Genomic DNA, 19349 nt, shown 5'->3' on the forward strand with positions numbered 1-19349 from the left:
TAACAGGGAAGGAGTGGGATCTCAAATTGTTAAGTTGAACAAACTGAGTGTAGCCAGAGAGATATGACCTAACCCAGTCAAGGGGGGTGCCAGTTATTCCAATGGAAGCTAATCTTTCTAGGAGGATGTTATGTGAGATGGTATCAAAGGCTGCACTCAGGTCAAGGGGGACAAGTATGGTTAAGAGCCCAGAGTCGGCTGCCATCAAAAGATCATTACTGATTTTCACCAAGGCTGTCTCCGTACTGTGCATGGAGTGAAAACCAGACTGGAATTGTTCAAACAGATTGTTGTTAGTCAATTGAGCGTGTACCTGAGGTGCGACTGTTCTTTCAAGTGTTTTAGAAAGAAATGGTAAATTTGAGATTGGGTGAAAATCATTCAAATTGTTGGGGTCTGCACCAGGTTTCTTGAGTATTGGAGTTATTGCAGCTGTTTTGAGAGATGAGGGAACAAGACCAGAGGTAAGGGAGGAATTTATGATATCAGCTATTAAAGAGGATAGAGAAGGTAGACAGGCTTTTACTAAATGAGTAGGAAGGGGGTCTAACTGACAGGTAGATGATTTGGATTTGCGAATAAGACCAGATGTTTCTGCAACAGTTGGGAGTTCAAAACTAGATAGTGAAGAAGAGAGGGGACCATAAGAGGGTGAATAAGATGAACTGTATGCAGTATTGTTTGACGAGGTCAATTGCTGATGAATATTTTCAATTATGGCATTAAAAAAGGTCATGAAAGCGTTACATTGAGCAACTGAATACAGCTGAGGTGCGAGAGTGTCTGGTGGCTGTAAAATAGTGTTTACCACAGAAAACAGGCCTCTAGTGTTCCCTTCACCTGATCTAATTAAATTTGCATAATAAGACGATTTCGCTGTGGACACAGCCTCCTTATAATGAAGTATGTGGTCATTATACACGTCTTCATGAACAACAAGGCCAGTTTTCGTGTTAAGGTGTTCCAGGCGACGGCCTTTAGCTTTAAGCTGGCGTAGTGCAGGTGTAAACCAAGGGGCAGGGTGGGTAAAGGAAACAGAGCGGGTTTTTAAAGAAGCGATATTGTTTAAAATACTATAAAAGCTATCGTTGTAGTGAGAGACCAGTTCGTCTGCTGGGGAGGTTATCAGTTCCACTAGTGAGAGCAGATAAATCAATATTCTTAATATTACGGAATCAGATGGAGCGTGACACATTTGTTTTGGATACTGTTAAATTAACATGGCAAGACACTAACCTGTGGTCGGAAATGGGCAAATCAGATGCACTGCAGATAAGAGGAGTTACACCAGAGCAGCAGATCAGATCAAGTATGTGTCCTGCGTAGGAATTTCAATATATTGCTGTAATCCAAACCTGTCCAGGCATGATGTAAAACCCCTTGTGAGAGTATTGTGGACATTGTCAATGTGTATATTAAAATCACCCAGCAATATTACATTGTGGGATAAAGAACATAAGAAGGTTAGAAAAACAGAAAGTTCGTTTAAGAAACTGTTTTTTGGCTTGCATGGTGGATAAACAGTGGCTAGTCTGGTAGGATTTGGCCCATTGATTTGTAGGCCAGTGGACTCAAATGAAACATGCACAGTAACAGTTATAGAAGACTCTTTCCACGTTTCACTGTAAAGTATCGCGACACCCCCCCCCCCCGCCGGTGTTACGGGATTTGCAGGTGGACACAAACCCAGGAGGAATAGTTTGATTAACCTGTGAGAAGTCATTGGGTCGTTGCCACGTCTCAGTCAAGCATAGGAAATCAAACTTAGGATCATTCAGTAGATCATGAAGTAGGAGTCCCTTGTTGGTTGGCGAGCGAATGTTAAATAACCCGATGGAGAGGTTGTTTTTCCGGTCTTGATGCTAGCCGACCTGGCTAGGTTAGCTAGTGCGCTGTGGTCAACAGTCCGTCGGGGCTTTCTTGAGGGACGAGGACAGGAAGACCAGAAGGAACGGGTTGGGTTTGTGTCATCGAAGCCCTGGCGGGACCCACGGTGACTGTATTTCCGATGAAAATGACGAACCATATCCCGGTGAAGCTGCAGCGCTGGTGGAGGCTGAGAGAGGTGGGGTGGTAGTCAGTGTATTGAAGCAGCGGTGTTACTGGATGGAGTATCAAAGATAAAGTAATCCAGGAGAACATGGTCCATATGAGCAGCCCACTGATCCACATGACTGCCGGTGTTGTACCGAATGCAGGCTCCGGAGCAGAACGGCAGTCGCTGGGGGAGGCGAGGAGACCAGTAGTATAAAACAACTGGTAGCCAAAAAACAGCCACACGGGGTCGTCAGATGAAAAACAAAACGAAAACAAGCGAACGTGTGTGAAATGGTGAGCAGAATGAGCTGCTGTTCATTTGGCTGGAGGTACAGTAGAGTCAACGACACAGCAAACACTAGCAGGCCTCCAGCGGGCAGCGGCGGCTAGCTCACCAGCCTTCACCAACCCAACATGATAGCAGGAGTCTTGTCTCTTGCGGGCCACCATTGCTCATGGGCACGGCGGCCCTGTGGTCAGCATTGTTGCCTCACAGTAAGAAAGTCCTGGGTTCGAACCCCAGGCCGCCCCAGGTCCTTCCTGTGTGGAGTTTGCATGTTCTCCCCGTGTCTGCGTGGGTTTCCTCCGGGTGCTCCGGTTTCCTCCCACCATCAAAAAGACCCGCATGTTAGGGTTAATACTGCTGCCCGTGCCCCTGAGCAAGGCAACGGAAAGAAGAACTGGAGTTGGTCCCCGAGTGCTGCAGCTGCCCACTGCTGCTACACAATAGGATGGGTACATGCAGAGGATGAATTTCATTGTCTGTACAAATGACAAATAAATGCTATTCTGTTCTGTTGGGAATGCTACTGACGGCGGTCACTACCAAACACTTTTACCCACTGCACTCCCCCCTCCTTTTTTCTCCCCAATTGTACCTGTCCAATTACCCCACTCTTCCGAGCCGTCCCGGTCTCTGCTCCACCCCCTCTGTCGATCCGGGGAGGGCTGCAGACTACCACATGCCTCCTCCAATACATGTGGAGTCACCAGCCATTTCTTTTCACCTGACGGTGAGGAGTTTCACCAGGGGGACGTAGCGCGTGGGAGGATCACGCTATTCCCCCCAGTTCCCCCTCCCCCCCGAACAGGCGCCCCGACCGACCAGAGGAGGCGCTAGTGCAGCGACCAGGACACAAACCCAAATCCGGCTTCCCACCCGCAGATACGGCCAACTGTGTCTGTAGGGACGCCCGACCAAGCCGGAGGTAACACGGGGATTCAAACCGGCGATACCCGTGTCGGTAGGCAACGGAATAGACCGCCACGCTACCCAGATGAACGAGAGTCACTGAGCCAGAAACAAAGAATGCTACGGCCTTTAAATCCTCAGAAACCTGGCTGACCGTCTGGAGGGCCACGCTTCACGCTGTGACTCTGAGACACCCTACAACCACCGTGACGTTTATGTCTCAGCTGCTTGGATTGAATCCCAGTCCTCATCTATCGTGTGATACGGTTGCGCCGATCCCATTTAGTCACCATACCGAGGTTACCATGCCAACCCCAGGCTGTCTACAGTCACGGCTCCCTTTAATACCGGTGTGGAAACACCTGAACAAACGGATATGTGGAAGGAAAACACGTTATTATGATAGTCTCACACACTACTTTTCAAGCAAGGGGATTGGAAAGCATACAATGCTTCCGCTTCCGGTGTGGGGAGATGGCGGCGCGAACTCAGGTTTGCGGCGGCCTCGCCCAGTGCCGTCCATGCAGTGTCTTTGTCCGCGTCTGGGTTCGTGTCTTGGTCTGATGCTGGCGCTGGATCGGCGGGGGCGCTCGGTCCGCTGCGTCCTGTGGGCCCGCGGGTCGTGTTCCGGACCGAACCTAGACTCGCCACGGCAGTCGGACCTCAGTAACGGCTGCTTTATTGAAAGGCTGCACACAGCCCTGGTGAAGCTTCTTCAGCCGCCAGTCGAAAAGGCGCTCTTCTTCTCCAGTACATGATAACCACGGCTCTGTAACTGAGCCTCCAGTGCCATCTGCTGGCGTACTGTCACAATTCACAACTACAGCGCACCGTGGACCGCGGCCCTGCCCGAAGACGGAACGCTGAGGGCGGTCTGACAGGACGCGGAAGCGGGGCAGGCTAAGCTAACTGCTAGCCCATGCAGACCGGCGGTTCCCACAGTCATCCTGGCTCATTCTCCCAGACAGTGAAATGTCTTATGATTATTATTGATTGATTAATTAATTAATTAATTTGTGGATATGTTGGATATATGTGTTTTGTGTTTCTGTGTTTTTTGTGTAGTTTGGAAATGTGTGTTCTTGTAGGTTTCGGATATGTCTTTGTCTTTGTGTTGCACTGCTGTGGGCTGGGAAAACAATGTTTAAACGACCAACAGATGTTCCTGAATTTAAAAGCAGTCAAACTAAACCGGTACAAGTACCAAGAGACACACTCCCCCCCCCCCACACACACACACACATACAGCAGAGTACTGTACACAGACCCCACACACACACACACACACACAGCAGAGCACTGTACACAGACCCCCCCCACAGCAGAGCACTGTACACAGACCCCCCCCCCACAGCAGAGCACTGTACACAGACCCCCCCCCCCCACTGGGTGACGCGCTATACGCAAAACTGCACCCTGGCTTTAATTGTCCACTTGCTGCACCTATGAGCTTCGTGACAACTGCATCCATAACACACACACACACACACACACACACACACACACACACACACACACACGACTCCCAACCACACAACCCAAACACGCGCCCGTGACAGGGCAACACGTGTGATTGTTGTAATCGCCAGGAGACGGTGCCACTTAACATAATGACGCAGTGCAGTCTGGGTACACGCTTCCCCTCCCCCCCAGTCTCGGGGCTGACGGCCAAGTATGGCGATGACGGGCGATGTTGAAAGAAAACGAGTTGCCCTTCCCAAATGTATCTTCAGTAAGGAACGACTCCCCACGACCACAAATGTCATCACTTATTGTAAGAGAGGGCGGAAGCCCCCCCCCCCGCCTAAACTAAAGCATTTATGATCCTAAATCTTTTTGGAGGTGGTAGGTATTGTCTCAGAGGGTAAGGGAAAAATCCCAGAAAATTGAAATTATGCATAATTATGCATAAATATGCAAAATATGCATTTTCTAAAAATGGCTAAAAACCACTTTTCTCGGCATTTCAGATGATTCTGAGCGTTTGGGGGGGAGGGAGTTGGAGTGGGGGGGGGGTTAGGGGCAGGGGGAAGGCGGTTAGCCGGCAGGATGAAGAGGAGGGAGATTTAGACAGGTGGAGAACCAAGCCGCTACATTGTAGCGGGGTTCTTCTAGTATAATATAATATAATATAATATAATATAATATAATATTATGATATGGTATAATAATATAATATAATATAATAATATAATAATATGATATAATATAATAATATATAATATAAGATGATATATTTATAATATAACAATATATAATATAATATATTATATGATATAATAATATAATATAATAATATATAATATAATATTATATAACAATATATAATATAATATAATATTATATAACAATATATAATATAATATCATATAACAATATATAATAATATAATATCATATAACAATATATAATATAATATAATAACATAAGATAATATAAAACAATATATGTACAATACGTCAGTAACGGTGTGTGGTATTACGGTGGGAAAGGGCTGTGGACCTGTCCTACAGTAGCACGGTCAGTTCGGTGTTTGTTTTCCCGCCTTGCTGTTTTCGTCCCTCTCGAACACAGTAATTATAGTTCTTCATCATGCGTTTGGTCTTTTGACGGATGACAAGGCTCTTCAGTGGTAGAAGTTAGGCTGCAGGTAGAGCTGGGCAGCATGTCCACATTACGGCAGTATCGGGACATAAGACTACATGTCATCTGGGATTTTGGATATTTTCATATCGTGACGTGACATAAGATTTGTCTTTTCCTAGTTATAAAGGCTGCATGGCAGTAAAGAAGTCTCTTTCAGCTGTTATTTGTCTCGACCTGTGTGGACCTCAGCTCCACATTACTGTGAGTGTTTATGTTGTTGTGCAAACATTTTTAAGAGCAGTAAATAGTCATCTCAACAATACCGCCAAACTCTCGATATTAATATATTGGCTCAAAAATATGGTGGTGATATTTGGTTATGTCCATGTCGCCCAGCCTAGCTGCAAAACAGGCTCCTCCATAGTGCAATGCTGAAATGTGCGGCTGACTGTGTGGGGACCTGTGGTTCTGTGGACACACACTCATCCTCATGTCCTCCCAGCCTCGGTCTCAGTACACCTGTATGACTACATGCTGTGTTATCTATGTCTTGTATGTTGCAGATTGGCGGCACGGTTGCGCAGTGGTGGTTAGCGCGGTCGCCTCACAGCAAGAAGGTCCTGGGTTCGAGCCCCGGGGTAGTCCAACCTTGGGGGTCATCCTGGGTCGTCCTCTGTGTGGAGTTTGCATGTTCTCCCCGTGTCTGCGTGGGTTTCCTCCGGGGGCTCCGGTTTCCTCCCACAGTCCAAAGACATGTAGGTCAGGTGACTCAAAGACATGTAGGTCAGGTGACCCAAAGACATGTAGGTCAGGTGACCCAAAGACATGTAGGTCAGGTGACCCAAAGACATGTAGGTCAGCTGAATCGGCCGTACTATATTGTCCCTAGGTATGAATATGTGTGTGTGTGTGGGGGGGGGGCCTGTGATGGCCTGACGGCCTGTCCAGGGTGTCTCCCCGCCTGCCGCCCAGTGACTGCTGGGATAGGCTCCACTATCCCATGAGCCGAGTTGGGATGAGCAGCTTGGATAGTGGGTGGGGGGGTGTTGCCATACACCACCTGATATTTACATCACATTTCATTATTTAGCATATTTTATACACTAGAAAGCAATAACCTGCCGAGCGTTCAGGGACATATACATCGAAAACCTGCGGCTCGGCAGAGGATCAGGTTGGTGTGTACACAGAGAAGCTGCAACCTTCTCACTTCCATCCTTTAACTTGACGACCCCCCCCCCCCCGTGGTCAGTTAGCCCGCTACTCACCGATGAGCTGGTCAGTTATCAGCATAGAGCTGGAAATAATGTATGGCAGCATGGCTTACAGTCGTAGAGTTGGTCTGAAATAAGTCCCGCAAGTTGAAAAATATCTGTAACCTCGGTAGAACACAAACCAATCTGCACCACGGGGTGGGGGGGTGGGGGGGTTGGACCTTGTTGCATGTGGCTCCTGGCTAAAATTAAAGACTTCCAGTCGGCCGTTGCATGTACGTTACATTCAGCCAATAGGCAGTGCTTAAAGCGCGAGGCGCCATCCACCCATATGTTGACCAAAATAAAGCTTCAGGGTTTTGAAAGCCATAAATCCCCCGATACAGGATGGCCATGTTTTGCTATGATGACGTCAACAAGCTGTAACCGACCTCCGCCCCCTTCACTGACGGCACCTTTAAGTCTCCTGGTGTCGACAGGGCGGACTGGCATAAGGCACGTCACTGTCTGAGGCGACTACCTGCAGCCGCGATGATGACGTCAGCGAGGCTTGTCAGCTCCTTCAGCCGCTCCCTCGGGGTACATCTGTGGGCAATGGTCACCGTGGCATCACCTGAGGGGAAATGGATTCAGTCAAATCTAACGCAAGACAAAGCAGCACAGTGGGCTCAGTTTGGGTCCAAATCAACCTCACAGAAATAACGGGGTTGCCCACCTGTTTTTATGCGCGTTTTGAATTTCCACATACTAAAAGAAAAACCCTGAATGGAAACACCAGAAATAAATAAATAAATAAAAACACATTATCGCAAAAACGTTGTTACACTCGGCTGAGGGGGAAAGGCTGACATAACAATGAAGACAGAGTCTGACAGTGTGATTGTGCAAGTAGATGATGATGTCAGTCGTCACATGCTTCCCAAAGCTGGCTAGTAACATGCCTCTGCACAGTCACCCCCCAAAACGGCTTGGTGCACTAGTGTCCCCGGCTGTACGGCGGACGTCAGTATGGTGCAACCGCTGCAGGTTATAAAGTGAGGTACCACTAATAATAATAAGAGCTTATGGCCGCATTTAACACAGCAAGTCATTCTACTCGCCGTCTGTCCAGTCTGGAGGTATTCTTGATGATGTCATCTTGTTCCTTCTTTACAATGTTCACCTAACACTAGTCAATGGAAACAAACTGATTCAGGTTTTCTTTTGTCGACTTTTTGGAAATTTGCTTAAAGTTTGTACACTTGGATGGAAACAAAACCATAGCTACTAAATTCTGCTGTAGGAGATGTTTGGTCTCGGTTTCCGGTTTAATTTGGTTTTCCTTAACGTTTCCGCAGCTGTGTTTCACGGCAGTATTTCAGTTACAAGCTACTCCGTTATTCAGCCTGTCATCGTCACTTCCGGTCCGAAAGGTTTGAAAAGCGGATTCTGTTTCTGCTGAATTTGCTTGATAATGTGGCGGTAATTACTGGAGAGGTACCGTGAAAGGAAAAGCTCCGTCGATATGCTGATGACACTGTCCCTTACTGCTGTGCTGCCAAGCTAGACAACACTTCTGAGAAACGTGTTGGAAAACTGCACTGGACATTCTGCCAATTAAAGCTTCCTCTGACTGCTGATAAGACAAAACTTGTGGTGTTGAGAAATGCAACTGGAACAACAGTCCTGCAACCCTCCCCCAACACCACCATCTCCGTCCTCTTTAGCCACATTCCTTTTTCTACATGGGCAAGGACGGGCTAAAAACAAGTGCTTCTTTCCTCTGTAAGTAACAAAACGTCGCAGTTCAACAACACCCAGCAGTCTGAACTATGAGTGCATGCAAAGATAAGAGAGGTGCAGCATTACGGAAACGACATGTCTCATCATTTTCTAGGAGGTATGCCTGTGTATAAACCTGCATAGTCATTAGGTGAACCGCGACTGCACCAAGAGGGCAGAAAGAAATCAAAGAGGGAAAGAATGCAGAGGGAATAACGGGCAGGCCCTTGCATGTCCAACTTCCACATTGCATACCCAAAGGGGTGTGTGTGTGTGTGTGTGTGTGTGTGTATGTGTGGGGGTGTGTGTGTGTGTGCGTGTGTGTGTGTGTGAATGTTTTAGTGTGTGCTGTAAAAATTTATTTTTGACATTTGTGGCAAAAGGTGCTGGTCTTGGTGTCCTTCTTAGGGCAGCACTGGCATGTCTCCCTCTTGTCTTTTTTTTTGCCTCCACATTGGGGAAGACAGGAGCCTCCACATTGGGGTTTACAGGAAACCTACACACACAGACCAATATCTACTTTTCGACTCACACCACCCGCTGGAACACAAACTGGGCGTCATCAGAACTCTGCAACACAGAGCTGACAATGTGCCCAGCAGCACTCAGGCCCAACGAGAAGAACACAAACACCTGAGGGGAGCTTTAAAAACCTGCGGCTACCCCAGTTGGACCTTTGGGAAACCTGCAACACGTTCCAGAAAGACCAACCAGCTGAGCGACGAGGAGAAAAGGAACAGAAGGAAGAGCACAGTCATCCCGTATGTTTCTGGGGTCTCCGAGAAACTCAGGAGAATTTTCAACAAACACCACATCCCGGTATACTTCAAACCCAGCAACACACTCCCACAAAGACTGGTTCATCCCAAAGACCGTGTACCACACACCCGGAAAAGCAGTCTGGTGTATGCTGTACAATGCAATGAGGACTGCACTGACCTATACATAGGAGAAACCAAACAACCACTACACAAACGGATGGCCCAACACAGAAGGCCAAACTCCTCAGGACAAGACTCAGCAGTCTGTCTACACCTCAAGGAGAAGACACACTCCTTCCAGGACAGCAACGTACACATTTTGGACAGAAAAGATAGATGGTTTGAAAGGGGGCTGAAGGAAGCCATCTATGTGAAACTGGAAAAACCCTCCCTCAACAGAGGAGGAGGTCTGCGACACCACCTATCTCCCACTTACAATGCCGTCCTTTCATCTCCACCCAGGAGACTCAAGAAGCCTAGCCTCCAAGAACAACAGTCGCTCACTAACGGCTCCAACGACTCTCAGGACCACTGAATGGAGCACTAACGAAGTCGAAACTAACACCCCCAACGACCATCGCTGCTAAACAAATGCAAATCAATAGCTCCGGTAACGACGGGCGCGGCCAAACATCGGTACACAAAAGAGCCACTCATATCTATGGCTATGTTAGCGACTGGCGTTGGTAAACATCGGATCACAAAGAGTCATGGACATCTATAGCTCTGATAACGACTCCTAGAGGATAAATACTGAGTCTCATCAGCAGCCAGTCAGACTAGCTTGGTCTAGTCAGACTAGCTTGGTCTAGTCAGAAAGGCACGAACTGAGGAAGCCTCTTGGATGAGAGGCCAAACGTCTTCACGGATATATAGCAAGTCCAGTTGCACTTGATTCAACTCCTTTGGATAACCAGGACGACCTGGATGAATGAGAACATTCACAGACAATCAGGGAATCAGCGAATCAGCGAATCAGTGAATCGGGGAATGCCAACAATGATTTTGGATCTCAAAACTGGACACTGTAAACACTTGTTCAAGTTGAAACTGTGATGAGATTTCAACACAGCTTGGATGTCATCTACAAGTATTACTCTATTTACTATACACAGTAAAGATACAGTAAATATTTAGAAACTACTACATACACTACTATATACATTATATATAGTAATATACATTACTATATACAGTAAAGATACAGTAATATTTATAAACTACTACATACACTGCTATATACAGTATATATAGTAATATACATTACTATATACAGTAAAGATACAGTAATATTTATAAACTACTACATACACTGCTATATACAGTATATATAGTAATATACATTACTATATACAGTAAAGATACAGTAATATTTATAAACTACTACATACACTGCTATATACAGTATATATAGTAATATACATTACTATATACAGTAAAGATACAGTAATATTTATAAACTACTACATACACTGCTATATACAGTATATATAGTAATATACATTACTATATAAAGTAAAGATACAGTAATATTTATAAACTACTACATACACTGCTATATACAGTACATATAGTAATATACATTACTATATAAAGTAAAGATACAGTAATATTTATAAACTACTACATACACTGCTATATACAGTATATATAGTAATATACATTACTATATCCAGTAAAGATACAGTAATATTTATAAACTACTACATACACTGCTATATACAGTATATATAGTAATCTACATTACTATAGACGCCAATATTAGGGGGTTTAGCTATAAGCGGTATAACAGCCTTGGCATGTGGCCATACAGTGTGATCTCATCAAATTGAGTCCTTAGAGCCAAGCGGTGCGTTTGGCGTGGATGGTCAGGGGGTTCAGGGGGTTCATGGGGTCACTTTTTGTGCAAACAAGTGACTTTTCAAATAACTGATGATTATGAATGAGGCCTGGCGGCCTGTCCAGGGTGTCTCCTGCCGCCCAGTGACTGCTGGGATAGGCTCCAGCATCTCCACGACCCCGACAGCAGGATAAGTGGTTTGGATAATGGATGGATAAATCAGTTTCCTTAATGTTAGGCACAACATTAGAAAACTACTGATATATATTAGCGGGGAATCTGCTAGAAAAACTTCAAAAGCACCTCATTTAAAATAGTAGACGCTTCCCAGACCGCATCCGGATGTGGGCCACTTCAGGCAGTGATGCAGCACTGGTGGTCTTCTTCTGGCCCTGACAAAATGGATGTGAGCCTGAAGTGGCCCACATGTATAATAGCACATATGGCCCAGATACGCCAAATCACATGTGGGTCTTTTCTGGCAAAGATGCGGTGCTCTGGGCCACATGTGGTCTGGATGTGACCCTGAAGCGCCCCGTGTGGTAAATGGTGAATATGGCCCAAATGTCACAAAACAAATATGGGCCACCTTTGGCTAATATGTGGCACATGCGGCATTGCTATGGCTTGGTTCTGGCCCAGATCTGGTAAACAGGACCGGACCGCCCAAGTGCCAGCATTCCACGTGATTATGTGGGCCGGATGACATGTCGGGCGTGGGACGGGTCCGGGCCACAGTAGTTTTGCTATGTGAGTTTCGTGTGACCAAACTGCTTCCAGTACGACGTTGTGTTAAACGTGTGTGCTTCAACAGCAGACTTAGCAGAAAGTGCAGAGCTCGGAGCAGTTGACACCCTTCAAGCAAGTTTCTTAAAAGTCAACATGAAACTCCTCAATCAGAAACCTGGTCCCGTTTTCCCCAAACCGAGTTCCAGACCGGCACGTGCGTGCTGTATTCTTCATGGCACTGAGCAAACTGTGTGTATTTACATGCTACTGTGAACTTGAGCACACGCGCCTTGGAATTTCTTCATCCTGCGCCCCGCTCGATGCTTGCCAGATTCTGTCACGTTTACATCAACGCATCACCACACCGGATTTACACGGAAACCTTCTTTTCAATGAATGACGTTCTTACGAGAAAAACGAGTTATCTGAAATCTGCTGCGTACGGAGACGACTAAGGTGGACTTCCCAAACATCACATGGATGGATGCATGTATGGAGTTGCTCACACATCACTTCACAGCGTCCAGCGGTGCCGGACTGCCCATTCCCTGCTCAGATGTGTGATTATTCATGGTACTGTTCCTTCAGAACTGCTGCTGCAGCATCCAGCAGTCAGCCTGCCCCCACTGGGACATGAGCTGTGCAGGAGGGGAACTGGTCAGGTAACGGTGTGAGGTACCGAGTCACTGTTCTGAGAGGAGGGGGATTACGTCATGACCCCAGCATGTGTGTTAAGATGGAGGTGTCTGATCTCATTAAGTTAACAAACAACCTCCACCGGCTAACCCTGAGACTTCGGCGGTCATGTTTAAGGCACATGGGGCTCTGACACCAAGCTACATCACAGGCCTTTAGCAATAGCAGCTACCGGGCGTCCGGGTGGCGTGGCGGTCTACTCCGTTGCCTACCAACACGGGGATCGCCGGTTCGAATCCCCGTGTTACCTCCAGCTTGGTCGGGCGTCCCTACAGACACAGTTGGCTGTGTCTGCGAGTGGGAAGCCAGATTTGGTTGTGTGTCCTGGTCGCTGCACTAGCGCCTCCTCTGGTCGGTTGGGGTGTCTGTTCAGGGGGGAGGGGGAACTGGGGGGAATAGCGTGATCCTCCCACATGCTACGTCCTCCTGGTGAAACTCCTCACTGTCAGGTGAAAAGAAGCGGCTGGTGACTCCACATGTATGGGAGGAGGCATGTGGTAGTCTGCAGCCCTCCCTGGACCAGCAGCACCCGGAAACACTTCACCAGCTGGAAACACTTCACCAGCTGGAAACACTTCAGCAGCACCCGGAAACACTTCAGCAGCCAGAAACACTTCAGCAGCCGGAAACACTTCAGCAGCCAGAAACACTTCAGCAGCCGGAAACACTTCAGCAGCACCCGGAAACACTTCAGCAGCCAGAAACACTTCAGCAGCAGCCGGAAACACTTCAGCAGCCAGAAACACTTCAGCAGCCGGAAACACTTCAGCAGCCAGAAACACTTCAGCAGCACCCGGAAACACTTCAGCAGCCAGAAACACTTCAGCAGCAGCCGGAAACACTTCAGCAGCCAGAAACACTTCAGCAGCACCCGGAAACACTTCAGCAGCCAGAAACACTTCAGCAGCCGGAAACACTTCAGCAGCCGGAAACACTTCAGCAGCCGGAAACACTTCAGCAGCCGGAAACACTTCAGCAGCACCCGGAAACACTTCAGCAGCCGGCAACACTTCACCAGCCGGAAACACTTCAGGAGCACCCGGAAACACTTCAGCTGCCGGAAACACTTCACCAGCACCCGGAAACACTTCAGCAGCCGGAAACACTTCAGCAGCCGGAAACACTTCAGCAGCCGGAAACACTTCAGCAGCACCCGGAAACACTTCAGGAGCACCCGGAAACACTTCAGCAGCCGGAAACACTTCAGCAGCACCCGGAAACACTTCAGCAGCACCCGGAAACACTTCAGCAGCCGGAAACACTTCAGCAGCCGGAAACACTTCAGCAGCACCCGGAAACACTTCAGCAGCACCCGGAAACACTTCAGCAGCACCCGGAAACACTTCAGCAGCCGGAAACACTTCAGCAGCCGGAAACACTTCAGCAGCACCCGGAAACACTTCACCAGCCGGAAACACTTCACCAGCCGGAAACACTTCACCAGCACCCGGAAACACTTCAGCAGCCAGAAACACTTCACCAGCCGGAAACACTTCACCAGCACCCGGAAACACTTCAGCAGCACCCGGAAACACTTCACCAGCACCCAGAAACACTTCAGCAGCACCCGGAAACACTTCAGCAGCACCCGGAAACACTTCACCAGCACCCAGAAACACTTCACCAGCCGGAAACACTTCACCAGCACCCGGAAACACTTCACCAGCCGGAAACACTTCACCAGCACCCAGAAACACTTCAGCAGCACCCGGAAACACTTCAGCAGCCGGAAACACTTCACCAGCACCCAGAAACACTTCACCAGCTGGAAACACTTCAGCAGCCGGAAACACTTCAGCAGCACCCGGAAACACTTCACCAGCACCCGGAAACACTTCAGCAGCCAGAAACACTTCACCAGCACCCAGAAACACTTCACCAGCTGGAAACACTTCACCAGCCGGAAACACTTCAGCAGCCGGAAACACTTCACCAGCACCCGGAAACACTTCAGCAGCCAGAAACACTTCAGCAGCCGGAAACACTTCAGCAGCCGGAAACACTTCAGCAGCCGGAAACACTTCAGCAGCCGGAAACACTTCAGCAGCCGGAAACACTTCACCAGCACCCGGAAACACTTCACCAGCACCCGGAAACACTTCAGCAGCCGGAAACACTTCAGCAGCCGGAAACACTTCACCAGCACCCGGAAACACTTCAGCAGCCGGAAACACTTCACCAGCCGGAAACACTTCAGCAGCCGGAAACACTTCAGCAGCACCCGGAAACACTTCAGCTGCCGGAAACACTTCAGCAGCCGGAAACACTTCACCAGCCGGAAACACTTCAGCAGCCGGAAACACTTCACCAGCCGGAAACACTTAGGCACCCGGAAACACTTCACCAGCCGGAAACACTTAGGCACCCGGAAACACTTCAGCAGCCGGAAACACTTCAGCACCCGGAAACACTTCACCAGCCGGAAACACTTCACCAGCCGGAAACACTTCACCAGCCGGAAACACTTCAGCACCCGGAAACACTTCAGCAGCACCCGGAAACACTTCAGCAGCCGGCAACACTTCAGCAGCCGGAAACACTTCAGCAGCACCCGGAAACACTTCAGCAGCCGGCAACACTTCACCAGCCGGAAACACTTCAGGAGCACCCGGAAACACTTCAGCTGCCGGAAACACTTCACCAGCCGGAAACACTTCAGCACCCGGAAACACTTCACCAGCCGGAAACACTTCAGCAGCCGGCAACACTTCACCAGCCGGAAACACTTCAGGAGCACCCGGAAACACTTCACCAGCCGGAAACACTTCACCAGCACCCGGAAACACTTCAGCAGCCGGCAACACTTCACCAGCCGGAAACACTTCAGCACCCGGAAACACTTCACCAGCCGGAAACACTTCAGCAGCCGGAAACACTTCAGCAGCACCCGGAAACACTTCACCAGCCGGAAACACTTCAGCAGCCGGAAACACTTCACCAGCACCCGGAAACACTTCAGCAGCACCCGGAAACACTTCACCAGCCGGAAACACTTCAGCAGCCGGAAACACTTCACCAGCACCCGGAAACACTTCAGCAGCCAGAAACACTTCAGCAGCACCCGGAAACACTTCACCAGCCGGAAACACTTCAGCACCCGGAAACACTTCACCAGCACCCGGAAACACTTCAGCAGCCAGAAACACTTCAGCAGCACCCGGAAACACTTCACCAGCCGGAAACACTTCAGCACCCGGAAACACTTCACCAGCCGGAAACACTTCAGCACCCGGAAACACTTCACCAGCCGGAAACACTTCAGCAGCACCCGGAAACACTTCAGCACCCGGAAACACTTCAGCAGCCGGAAACACTTCACCAGCCGCTTTCACTCATGACTACACTTCACTGGCACTTAGCCTGGCAAAAGTGTTGTTTAGCATTATTACTATCATTATTATTATTAGTATTATCATTATTATCGTCATCATCATTATTATCAGCTTTATTATTTTCATTATCAATACTATTATCATCATTATTATCATCTTTATTAGTATCATTATTGTCATCATTATCATTATCATTATCAGCATTATTATTATTATTATCGTCATCATCACTATTATCAGCTTTATTATTATCATTACTGTCATTATCATTACTATTATCATCATTATTATCATCTTTATTATTATCATTATTGTCATCATTATCATTATCATTATTATTATTATTATCGTCATCATCATCATTATCAGCTTTATTATTATCATTACTATCATTATCATTACTATTATCATCATTATTATCATCTTTATTATTATCATTATTGTCATCATTGTCATTATCATTATTATCATTAGTATTATTATTATTATGTCATCATCTTTATTATTATTATCATTATTATTATCATCATTATTGTTCAGTTTATTCGTTGTCTTTATTTACTTTTGTTTTGACCATCGCATGTGAAGGTGTACAGTTGCTTCCAGCTGACTGGTCTGATGACATATTCTATGTACAATGTTCCTGTATCGTTTGTATTCTTTTCAATTAAAAAACGCGTAATTTCTGATCTGTTTTGTAATACTTTTATGACTCATTGGTATGCGCCTCTTACAGCATCTTCTGGTGTCACTCTTCCTTTGCAGGAACAGGCCTGTGCTATGCAAATTAAGATTGTTGTGTTATCTGCTAACGTAACTTTTAGTCGGAACTATTCTTTACTGTTATCTAAGTTACATAAGGCCTTGTCGGGCTCCGTGTTGCCCCGCACTCCCACCCTGCCACACTCGTTCCTGGGGCAGGCCGGTCTTGTTGCCCCGTCCTGATGGGGAATTCCATTCAGCAGCTTTCCAAGACCCCGCCCCCTACTTCCTCCCGTGCCCATATTAGGACAGGGGGCGTCGCGTCACCCGTAGTGGAACGCCATCAAACATCCTCCACATTCCCACCTTCCTTCTCTGCCCTCATCCGGAGAGACCTCCATCAGCAGGAATGATGTGACGGAAACCTGTGCAGATTAGCATTATCACGTCTGCCGTCTGTGGCCGCACACCTGACGCAATGTATTCCTGCCCTTCTAGCACATTCCGGGGAAAACCGAGATGGCGCAACATCACTGATAACAGTTACGGTAAAGCGCTGCTTGTAGTGGCTCACGTGACTTTTTTTTTTTTAGACTTGCACGAACACTGAGACAAACCTATTAAACACACACACACACACACGCACGCACACGCACAGACGCACACACACACGCACGCACACACACGCGGGAACACACACACACAGACACACACACGCACACACACATACGCACACGCGCGCGCGCGCGCGCACACACACACACACACACAGAGACTGACCTCCGGGTCGTTCGTGGTTGCGGTCAGAGTGCAGCAGCATGGCGATGGGCATACCGACGTTCTTGGAGCGTCCGGCCACCAGAACGTTCTTCCCCACCGTGTCAATACCTGCACAGGCAAAATGGCTCAGCGAAACACAACAGACAGGAAATACATTACACATAAATTAACTGATTAACTGAAAACATTCCCTTGGGACTACACTACACCGCTGGGACTACACACTACACCGCTGGGACTACACTACACCGCTGGGACTATACACTACACCGCTGGGACTACACACTACACCGCTGGGACTACACTACACCGCTGGGACTACACTACACCGCTGGGACTACACACTACACCGCTGGGACTACACACTACACCGCTGGGACTACACACTACACTGCTGGGACTATACACTACACCGCTGGGACTACACTACACCGCTGGGACTATACACTACACCGCTGGGACTATACACTACACCGCTGGGACTACACTACACTGCTGGGACTATACACTACACCGCTGGGACTACACTACACCGCTGGGACTATACACTACACCGCTGGGACTATACACTACACCGCTGGGACTACACTACACTGCTGGGACTATACACTACACCGCTGGGACTACACTACACCGCTGGGACTATACACTACACCGCTGGGACTACACTACACCGCTGGGACTATACACTACACCGCTGGGACTACACACTACACCGCTGGGACTACACTACACTGCTGGGACTATACACTACACCGCTGGGACTACACTACACTGCTGGGACTATACACTACACCGCTGGGACTACACTACACCGCTGGGACTATACACTACACCGCTGGGACTACACACTACACCGCTGGGACTACACACTACACCGCTGGGACTACACTACACCGCTGGGACTATACACTACACCGCTGGGACTACACACTACACCGCTGGGACTACACACTACACTGCTGGGACTACACACTACACTGCTGGGACTACACACTACACTGCTGGGACTACACATTACACTGCTGGAACTACACACTACACCGCTGGAACTACACACTACACCGCTGGAACTACACACTACACTGCTGGGACTACACACTACACTGCTGGGACTACACACTACACCGCTGGGACTACACACTACACCGCTGGGACTACATTACACTGCTGGGACTACACACTACACCGCTGGGACTACACACTACACCGCTGGGACTACACACTACACCGCTGGGACTACACTACACTGCTGGGACTACACACTACACCGCTGGGACTACACACTACACCGCTGGGACTACACACTACACCGCTGGGACTACACACTACACCGCTGGGACTACATTACACTGCTGGGACTACACATTACACTGCTGGGACTACACACTACACTGCTGGGACTACACACTACACCGCTGGGACTACACACTACACCGCTGGGACTACATTACACTGCTGGGACTACACACTACACCGCTGGGACTACACACTACACCGCTGGGACTACACACTACACCGCTGGGACTACACACTACACCGCTGGGACTACACTACACTGCTGGGACTACACACTACACCGCTGGGACTACACACTACACCGCTGGGACTACACTACACTGCTGGGACTACACACTACACCGCTGGGACTACACTACACTGCTGGGACTACACTACACCGCTGGGACTACACTACACTGCTGGGACTACACTACACCG

At 48.3% G+C, this 19349-nt stretch overlaps 1 protein-coding gene across 1 annotated transcript in view; it reads right to left on the reverse strand.

The window, feature by feature from the left end:
• The window catches only part of LOC130112931 (bifunctional methylenetetrahydrofolate dehydrogenase/cyclohydrolase, mitochondrial-like), a 49487-nt gene that overhangs the window by 3679 nt on the left and 26459 nt on the right, over nucleotides 1–19349 (reverse strand). Inside the window, exons 4-5 of the mRNA XM_056280456.1 lie at nucleotides 17631–17738; nucleotides 7550–7642 (exon numbers count right to left, since the gene is read on the reverse strand). Of these exons, the coding sequence (XP_056136431.1) occupies nucleotides 7550–7642; nucleotides 17631–17738 (201 nt within the window). The remainder of the gene's footprint in view (nucleotides 1–7549; nucleotides 7643–17630; nucleotides 17739–19349) is intronic.

This window comes from Lampris incognitus, chromosome 1 (genome assembly GCF_029633865.1).
Source record: "Lampris incognitus isolate fLamInc1 chromosome 1, fLamInc1.hap2, whole genome shotgun sequence".
NCBI lineage: Eukaryota > Metazoa > Chordata > Actinopteri > Lampriformes > Lampridae > Lampris > Lampris incognitus.